The 10,095-nt window shown below is 35.8% G+C and overlaps 2 protein-coding genes across 3 annotated transcripts; both read left to right on the forward strand.

Annotated features, from left to right (window-relative positions):
- The first annotated feature begins 751 nt into the window (after positions 1-751).
- Positions 752-1,876, forward strand: LOC131017743 (F-box/kelch-repeat protein At3g23880-like). The gene has a single exon (XM_057946462.1). It carries the CDS (start codon positions 967-969, stop codon positions 1,732-1,734), a length of 768 nt encoding a protein of 255 aa, XP_057802445.1. The 5' UTR covers positions 752-966; the 3' UTR covers positions 1,735-1,876.
- A 2,866-nt stretch (positions 1,877-4,742) lies between these two features.
- Positions 4,743-9,047, forward strand: LOC131017745 (putative disease resistance protein At1g50180). Of its 2 annotated transcripts, none has more exons than XM_057946464.1 (3): positions 4,743-5,983; positions 6,423-8,199; positions 8,507-9,047. In XM_057946464.1, the coding sequence occupies exons 1-2, from the start codon at positions 4,945-4,947 to the stop codon at positions 8,186-8,188; spliced, it is 2,805 nt and encodes a 934-aa protein (XP_057802447.1). In that variant the 5' UTR covers positions 4,743-4,944; the 3' UTR covers positions 8,189-8,199; positions 8,507-9,047. The 2 variants fall into 2 exon arrangements, with proteins under 2 accessions (XP_057802447.1, XP_057802446.1); XM_057946463.1 differs by having other exon boundaries at positions 8,641-9,047.
- Positions 9,048-10,095: the final 1,048 nt, after the last annotated feature.

Genomic DNA, 10,095 nt, shown 5'->3' on the forward strand with positions numbered 1-10,095 from the left:
GTGGCTACTTTCTAAAAATGGCAAAAGTTTACTTTAATTAAGTCAACAATTACTCACTAATTTGGTCAACAATTGTAGCCACTTTCTAAAAATGCCAAAATTACTCATTAATTTGGTCAACAATTGTAGGCCACTTTCTAAAAATTACTCACTAATTTTGGTGGGTCATACTCAATTAAAACATAACAATCCCTTTCTTAATCTCCGTGCCCAAAAAAAAGTGGTCATTTTTATTGGGACGGAGGGAGTATTTCATAAGAAAGCGACGTCATTTCATGCAATTGAGAACGACGACGCTGTTTTAGTTCGCCAACAATTATGCCAGGTTGAAAATTCAGGTGTCCAACTCAACTTCTATTTGCGGTATTTCATACTCGTAGGAAAAATAAAAATAAAAATAAAAATTGAAAGGTGATTTTTTTTTTCAAAATTTAAAGATTATGAAGAAATCCTAATTTATTAAAAGTTTGTGTATTTTACTGCAAATATCCATTTCTTTTACCTAAACAAGACGAGCTCAATTTTTCATCGTACGTAAAATTATATAAATTCAGAATTAAATCACATAGAATTAAGTAACTAAAAGAAGTAATTAATGAGGCAAAAGAAGATAAATAGTTCAGCCCAAAGTTGATCCGGCCCACACGACCCACGATTACAAACATTATAAATTTATAATCCTTCAAATTGTTAACCTATAAATCTGCAAACTGGAATCAAATCGTAACCGCCTTCATGGATAGCAGAAACACCAAACGATCTATCCATCTTCTCGAAGATATCATCGAAGAAATACTGTCAAGACTTTCGGTGAAATCGCTCTTGCGATTCAGGTGCGTTTCCAAATCATGGCGTTCTTTAATTGCCCGCGAACAATTCATCAAATCCCATCTCCAAAATTCAACAGAAAACACGAGTTTAACCCACCACAGAGTCATCGATGATCCAACGGCAAATTACGAGGCGATGGCAGGTTATGTTGTGGGTTGCTGCAATGGGGTGGTATGCATTCTCAAGCAAGAGGTTTTCTTCTTGTGGAACCCAGCGACGAGGAACTCCACCAAACTACCCAAACTAGACCTTCAAATCCCTCCAATTAGTAAATGTGGGTTTGGTTGGGACGCGGCGAGTGGTGCATACAAGGTGTTTGTTGTTTCGTCTGGTGGATTTGGTCAAATCTATAGCTCGAACACAAATTCATGGAGAAGAGTATGTATGCACGGGCGGCGTCTTCCCATGAAACATAAAAACGCGCAGTTTGTATGCGGAAAGATTCACTGGCCCACTCATCGTCATACTGAATCATTCGACTTGAACACCGAGGTGTTTGGAGAGATCGAGCATCCCTTTGATCTAGAGTTTGGGATGCAGCTGTGGTTGGGAGAGATCAAGGGATGCCTTAGCTTGGTTTGTGATGATAGCGACGGAACAACGTTAGGTGTTTGGATTATGAAGGAGTATGGAGTGAAGGAATCTTGGTTGAAAGTGTTGAATGCGTCTCTTGCTTGTCCGCAGCAACACAACGGCCCGTTCTCAGCCGTGTTGGAGATAGCATCGGAAGGAGTGGTTTTGCTGATATATGGATCGGCTTTCTTGGTTTGCAGTCGTGACGATGTTGCTGTGCTTATTTCGTCGCCTGACAAGGTTAGCACTTGTTGTAAGGTTACCCGCCGTTACACCACGCATTTCTACGTTGAAAGTTTAGTCTCACCGGTTCCTGACGCGAATCGTTGAGTTCAGTTTGGTGAGCTACTGTATCATTTTTTTCACGGAATCAAAAAAATTGGCCTATTTTTGCATACCGCCTAAAAAATAGTGGCCTAAATTTTTTTTGAACTCATTGTGTTTTATTCCTCTAATAGTGTGTTTTGTTTGATATTTTCACAATTTTTCCATTATTTTCGCATGTTCTGTATTTATGTGAGTTGGGTAATTTGTTGGATAGCTATTTTCCATTATTTTCACTCAAATTTATGATAATACTAATATGAGTATTTTCTCTCATTTTCACTCAGATTCATGATAATATTATCGTAGTGTATTTAATGTGATAAACTATATTTTCTACTTCAGAGAACATGGGTATAATAGACGAGAATAATACAAGTTTATCTTCTTTTCATATCCTCATTTTCTGAATCTAAATTTATATAAAAAAGAATGCATCCTTATAGCTATTTGCTATCTAAGAATGGCCAATTTGAATTGCTTTTATGGAAATCCTATATTAAGAGGTTATTTGGCTTGGCTTATAAGTTCTTCAAAATAACTTATAAACTATTTAGAAGCTTATACACACTAGAACTAGTTTTGGCAATTATAAGCTTATACCAACTTATAAAATTTGAAAAAAAAAAATAACTCTACTATGGTTTGTTATTTTCAATATATAAGCTTGCAATATCACTTCTCCTCAATTTTCTCTTTAACTTAGAATTCTATCTAACTTATAAATTTATAATATTGGCTATTCGTACTTTGACAAAATAAACTCTTCAAACATTATATCTGATAGCTTTTGAAACAATTTTATAAGTTATTGGCACTTATAAGCTATCTAATATGAACTTAGCCAAACATCCTCTAAAAGATCCAACAAACAAAGTTTGATAGTAAGAAACAACTTTTCATTCTTTGTTGTGAAATCTTATCACTAACTATATCTAATAGATGATGCCCCTCCTCATCGGGATGGGATCGTCTATCACACAACTTATTGTGTTCCACCATGTCTCACTTTTAATTTCGTCATTAATTTCTTAACTAGATTCGACACACTCGAGTTCAAAATTCTAAACAAGTCTTGAAAACAAATTCTCAGTGAAGGATACCAACAACACATTTGCGCCACTTTTTACTTTGGAAACCTAACTTTGTTTTTTAGAAACTTAACTTTGTTAGAGTATTTACAAAGGGGCTCTATAGAGGTGGACTTCTCTTTAGAGCCACCCCATCCACAATGGGGACTCTATAGATTTTAATTTTATTTTTGTAAAATTGAATTCTTAATTTAAAATAAATATTGAATTTTAAAATAAAAAATTTCAGTAAATTTAAATTCTAAAATTATAATAATTAGAATAGAAAAAAAATTAGAAATAAAAAATTAAAATTAAAACTAGAGGTTCCATCTTTGACGTTTCGTGATCTCCTCCTACATTGTGATGTAAAAAATGAATGAAAGTAGAAGTTATTTATACGAGATATATATTAGATAAAAATAAAAATTCGTCGCAACAACGACTATTTAGTAAACAAATTGTTTTAAAAAATCAACGGCTGAAAATTCAAATTTTAAAAATATAGTAGTATTTTTTTAAAGTGGCGCACACACCTTACAAGAACTCATCATACTCTGCTCTTAAAATCGCGCTGCCATTTGAGCCCCCCAAACTCGCAAATGGGGACGGGGCTCGCTGGAGTGCGGCTCGAGCATGCCCAGCGCGCCCCGCTGCACATGCTCTGATAAAACCAATTAACCAAAATGTTTTTCTATCGAAAGCATACCAAATTTTATCAACTCTTTTCATATTCAAAATACCTAATCAAGTTCTAATTTATATTTAATATATGTACATAATAATCATTATTAAGCAATCTTGTCACCATACAAATTAATTGAGTACAAAATAAGTTTTAATTAAAATTTTAAGCTAAATTTTAATTAGGGCCCAATTAGTAATTTACATAAGCCCAAGTGATCACCTTATTATCTTCTTCGACCATTAATTTTTTGATGAAGCCCAATTATATATACTTCTATTTATCAGCCCAATTGGAAAGATGGGCCTAACCAAATTTCTTTCTCTTTCACTCCATCTATTTTATGTCACCTAAAAATTATTTTAAGGGCATTTACTTAGCATGATTTACTAATTTTATTTTGAAGAATGGAATTTCTCTAATCCCACGTTTTTTATGTGCCACAAATAAAGTAAAATTAGCTCAAATAATAGAAATAATAATCAAGAGTCTTGGCGTATCCCAAAATTTCAATACATTAAAACAAACAAAAATTGATACTTTTTCAATCTATCAAGGCTAATCCTTGACAATAAACATCCTCTTAAAAAACAATATCCCCAATTTCCATCTTCAGTCAACTAAAAGAAATGAACCCATACATTAATTAAAAGATCCAACAAACATAAATTCAGCCCACAAATTACCATGCCTAACAGCACTTCAATTTCATTTTACAAAAAATCAAACTCAAATGCCCAATTTAATTCACATTCAAACCGCAAAATGCTATCGGCTCTCGTGATATCTTATCTGCGCTACATGAATATATTGAGTGTGATGGTTAATTACAGCTACTGCAACAGATATGTGTTGGTTTAGCGGCAAAGTGCTTAATGTCTAAGATCAAAAGTTTTAGGTTCGAGTCCACCGTTGCGCTGTCTTTAAATTTTTTTATTTAATTGTTCATGTCATACACTAGAATATTATCTCTATCAATAACATTTATGAACTCTTATTGGCTTAAAGCACCCTTTCTCAGAACATTTCAATGTGCCAGCTAATGATGGATCATCTTATCCTTTTTTAAATCATATTATTGAGTTTTCGTTGTCAAAGTAGTTGACAAATGCTCTGGATAAGTATTTCTTTTTACATATTCCCTTTGAATGAGTGGAATAATGAGGGAGAATTATTCAATGAAGAAGAAGACAATGTAGAAAATTTAGTGTGAACAGGTGCTTAATATACAGCTTTTAGGTGGTGTGGTCCCTACTAAACAAAACAAGTGGAATTCATAAAGATAATGTGCTTTTCCCACGATGGATAGTCTAGTCTCTGTTCCAGAATCCAAATCCTTCGCAATCTCGATCGAAGAATTCGTATTCACAACAACAAGCTCTTTATCCTTCTTCATCCATATACACTCTTACCAGTAGTAAATCAATTTGACCGAAGAAATTTGAGTTTGGAATTGTTGCAATGGCAGAAGCAGTGGTGTCAATTGCTCTAGAAACCTTGCGCGATTTGTTATTAGAAGAAGGAAGGTTTTTATCCGGTGTGGGCGATGAAGTGAAGGAGCTCGAGTGGCAGCTCAAAGAGATGAAGTGTCTCCTCGAAGATGCTGACAGAAGGCGACATGAGAGCAGAACCATTTTCAATTGGATCTCAGAGATCAGAGATCTTGTCTACAGAGCGGAAGCGGCCATTGAAAGACACGCAGCTTATGAATCGTTGTCAAGGAGAAGACGAGGCCTTAGGAAGCTCGTCCGCAGATGTTCTTGTAGTTTGGAAAGATACAACTCTCTCTACCAATTAGGCTCCGAGATTTCACCAATCAAATCCCGTCTTGAAAGGATAAACAAGGAAATGATAGAAAATGGCATAAAGAAGAGCATCATCAACAATCCAGATGGAGGGGCCAACAACGGTAGAAGGAAGACCTTCCCCGATTATGAGGTCGGAGACTGTTTTGTGGGGATGGCGGATGAGCTCAATCGGCTTCGTAATCTCCTAAGTCAAGACAAAGAGGATCGAGTTATTTCAGTGTGGGGAATGGGCGGTTCAGGCAAGACCACCATCGCCAAGAAGCTCTACAACGAGACCAGCTTTGATCTTTCCGCATGGGTTTGCATCACTCAGCAATGTCAGAGTTTTCAATCAGTCTGGGAGGATGTTCTGAAGCAGCTAGAGCATCAAAGCAGGAAGGGTGTGAGCGATGGGCCACAAATAAGGGAGGACGTTGTTCAAAGTCTGAGCGATTCGGAGTTGAAGGAGCGACTATGCAAGATACAAAGAGAGAAGCGATGCCTCATTGTTGTGGACGATCTTTGGAAAGTTTCTGATTGGAATGAGTTGAAGCATCCCTTCCTCATCCATGATTTGCTGAGCAAAATCTTGATCACCACGCGCGAAGAGGAAGTTGCAGAGGTTGGATGCCCCGTAAAACTTGGGCTTCTAAATATGGAAGATGCTTTGGAACTACTCAAGAAGAAAGCATTTCCCCAAACCAACATTCCACGTCAGTTGTGGTATGTATAATATATTGTGCTTTAGATTATATATGGCAGTTAGTTGAATTTGACTTCTAGGGCATGTTTGCTTTAAGGTATAAGCTTCATTTACTACCTTATACCTTCTTTGATTTGACGTAATAAAAGATGGTATAAATTTTCGGGCAGCACCTTTTCCCTTGGGAAAGGGATAATTTTATACTTAAGAGAGAGTGGTATAATTTTATACCACCTTATAAGGAATGGATAAATATATTATCATTCAAAAATAAGATATTAAAAATGTGGTCCCCACTTTAAGTGATAAATTTATATCTCATTATATTATCTATCTTGGTGTATTCTTTTGTTGCATCATTGATTTTAAATTAGATTACAAAGTCTAATTAAGTTATAAAGTTGTAGTACTAGCTAGTCAATTAATTGTCATTTGTTAATTCAACACAGATTTTGCATCCGAAGAAAAATTTGAGAAAATTGGGAACGAAATGGTGCGAAAATGTGGGTATTTGCCGTTGGCAATTTCTTTACTTGGCGGGGTCTTGAGAACGAAAAATTCGATGAAGGAGTGGGAGTTAGTAAATGAGGATATCAAAGAATTTATTTATAGAGATGAAAAGGAGATTGACGGAGTGCTAAATTTAAGCTATGAAAGTCTACCATATTATTTGAAGCCTTGCTTTCTCTATATGGGTTTATTTGAAGAGGACGAAGATATACATGTTTGGTATCTATATAGGATGTGGATAGCACAAGGCCTAATTTCATATGAGAATATTCGAGACAGGGACAAAACTTTGACTGAAATCGCCGAGCTCTACTTGGGTGAGTTGGCCTCCAGGTCCATCGTCCAAGTTCAAATTAACTATGGTGTCACACCTGGAAGGAAATATTGGAGATGTAAACTTCATGATGTAGTCCGAGAACTATGTTTGAAATTGGGGAGAAGGGAGGATTTTGGTGTGCGTAGTTTGGAATATCAAAGTGGGAAACTTAGTACCTTACTACGACAAGCTTTCCTACATATGGAAATACGACATTTGGCTATCCATTTTAAAGCAACAAAAGTCGCACTGGAACCTGATGAACATGAACTTGGAGAAGGTAGTAGCAAACATTTAAGGTCTCTGCATATATTCAGTCGCAGTAATTCTGTTGAGTTTCCTCCACGAAGTATAGTTGATTTTCAAAAATTCAAATTTCTCAGAGACCTATTTATGGTGGGATTCAAATTTGCAAGAAGAAAGTTACCGAAAGGAATCACTTATCTTGTTCACCTTAGATGTTTGCGTTTAGAAGATTGTGAATTTGATAAGCTACCGTTATCCATAAGGAATTTGCTATACATGGATACCCTTGATTTATTTGGTTTGAATGATGTCAAAGTTCCAAATGTTTTTAAGGAGATGCTACGTTTAAAACATTTGCTTCTTCCCAATTATAAAGAGAAAAATATTGGAAGTTATCGATTAACATTGGACGAGGGAGTCTCTGAGTTGGAGACCCTATGGCGTTTGGATAGTAGAGTGCATGAATTAAAATGTATGAACAGAATGAAGAATCTGCTACGTTTCTCAACAAAAATACACGACAATGAAAGCTTGTCAACCATCTTAGACGCCATTGCCATCATGGACAAGTTAGTGTTTGGTGCGGTTGAAATCAAAGAGGGTTGCGAGTTAGGAACAAACGAGGGAGTGTTGAAGAAGGCAATCACATGTCCCAATCTTCATGAGTTGTGGATTGAAGTTAAGTTAGGGAAGGCTTTGTCAGAGTGTGGGCATGACTTCATGAGCTCAAAACTTACGAAATTGTTCCTATATAAATGTGAGATTGAGGATGATCCAATGGGGATACTGGGGAAGCTTCCTTGCTTGATAGACTTGCGTTTGTTCTTGAAATCATTTGTCGGGGAGGATATGACGTGTCCATCGAACAATTTTCTTCACCTCAAGAAGCTTGTGCTATCAGAGTTACCAAATTTGAGGGAGTGGAGAGTGGAGGCGGGAGCCATGCCCCTTCTCTCTCAATTAGAGATCTATTATTGTTCTAGTCTGGAGATGATTCCAGAGGGATTGAGTGGCATTTCTACTCTTCAAAAACTGACAATTATTAAAATGCCAGAATTGGGAAAAAGAGTATCGCCATTAGGAGAAGATTTCCACAAAGTCAGCTATGTTCCTTCAATTATCATCAAAGGCGATGTCGTCTAGTCTCCAGCCGGGTAATCCTTGCACCAATCTCATTCTCAATTCTTTTGCAGTATGTTGCAGTATGTGATTTTTCTTTGGTACCTCGATAAGGTTTTAATAATGTTAGGCCATTCTAAACTGTACATTATATATGTGTTCATTTGGAAATTGTGTTCTGTTAATTTAGAAATTGTCTTATGTTCATTTCTGTTCTCTGCGAATCGCTTTTATTTTCGTTTCTGCTATGAAATCTGATTTTTTTCATTTTTTTAACATAAAACATTTTGAACATGCTTTAAACAATTACGAACACCTAAATAAACTATTTGGATTTTGAAGGAGTCTTGTTTGAAAGTGTTGAATGGGTCTCTTGCTTGTCCGCGGCAACATGACAGCCCATTCTCAGCCGTGTTGGAGATAGTATCGGAAGGATTAGTTTTTCTGATATATGGATCGTCTTTCTTGGTTTGCAGTCGTGATGATGTTGCTGTGCTGATTTCGTCGCCCGACAAGGTTAACTTGTTGTAAGGTTACTCGTCGTTACACCACGCATTTCTACGTTGAAAGTCTAGTCTCACCGGTTCCTGACGCGAATCGTTGAGTTTAGCGTGGTGAGCTACTGGATCATTTTCTCATTGAATCAAAAGATTGGTCTATTTTTGTATACTGCCTAAAAATAGTGGCCTAAATTTTTTTTGAACTCATTGTGTTTTTATTCCTCTAAGAGTGTGTTTTCTTTGATATTTTCACAATTTTTCGATTATTTTCACGTGTTCTGTAGAGTAGATAATTTTATGCGAGTTGGGTAATTTGTTGGACGGCATATGTTACATTATTTTCACTCAAATTTATGATAATGCTATTATGATATTTTCTCTCATTTTCACTCAGAATCATAATGATATTATCATAGTGTATTTAAGGTGATAAACTACATTTTCTACTTCAGAGAACATGGGTATAAAAGACGAGAATAATAAAAGTTTCCCTTCTTTTCTTATCCTCATTTTCTCACGCTGAATTTATATAATAAAGAATGCATCCTTGTAGTTATTTGCTATCTAAGCATGGCCAATTTGAATTGCTTTTATTGAAATCCTAGATTAAGAGGTTATTTGGCTTTGCTTATAAGTTCTTCAAAATAACTTATAACCTGTCTAGAAGCTTATAAGCTGATAAATTAAGCACACAATGTTATCACTCTTCAACACATCATCACTCACATGCGAAACAAACTTCTAACAAATCAAAACAAATTCCAAAAACTCCATTGCTTAAGAGGACCTCTTCAATATGTGAACACATTCCCATCCCTTCATGTTTCTGTCGTCATTGTCATCACTCAAAACTCTAAAAGCTGAAACCAGATAATCGGCAAACAAAACACACATCCGGCTGTGAAATAACCAAAAATGAATAAAAATATGATAAAGATGTATGTAGCAAAGAATAGTTAGTGTAAAGTAATTACTACATGCATCTTATCATATAAAGACTAATTTTGGAAAGTTGTGATCGATGTAATTATTGTTTATGTATAGTACATACAAGGGAGTACCTTATCAAAATCACATCTTTAGGACAACTTGAAGGATGTTGTTTCAATTCCTAATTCTTCTTGTTCCTGATCACGTATCAATTCAGCCGACTTCAATTAGAGACTTTTTCACTTTGCTAGTAACCTCAATGAGTTGAAGAGTTGGGATTTCTCCAATATCATTTGGAATCCTATTGAGATCACGACAAAAATGAAGCAACAGGCGTCTGAGAATCGGGAAATAGCTACTTTCAGTTATCCACTTCTTCGACCTTGAATCTTCAATTAGAAGAACTTTCAACACTAGAAATCCTCCTTCGATTGTTTCCCATGTGTTACCATCGACCCAAGGTAAAACGCTTTAGTTTAAGTACTTGTAGATTTGGCAATG

The sequence above is a fragment of the Salvia miltiorrhiza genome, chromosome 3 (genome assembly GCF_028751815.1).
Source record: "Salvia miltiorrhiza cultivar Shanhuang (shh) chromosome 3, IMPLAD_Smil_shh, whole genome shotgun sequence".
In the NCBI taxonomy this organism is placed as follows: Eukaryota; Viridiplantae; Streptophyta; class Magnoliopsida; order Lamiales; family Lamiaceae; genus Salvia; species Salvia miltiorrhiza.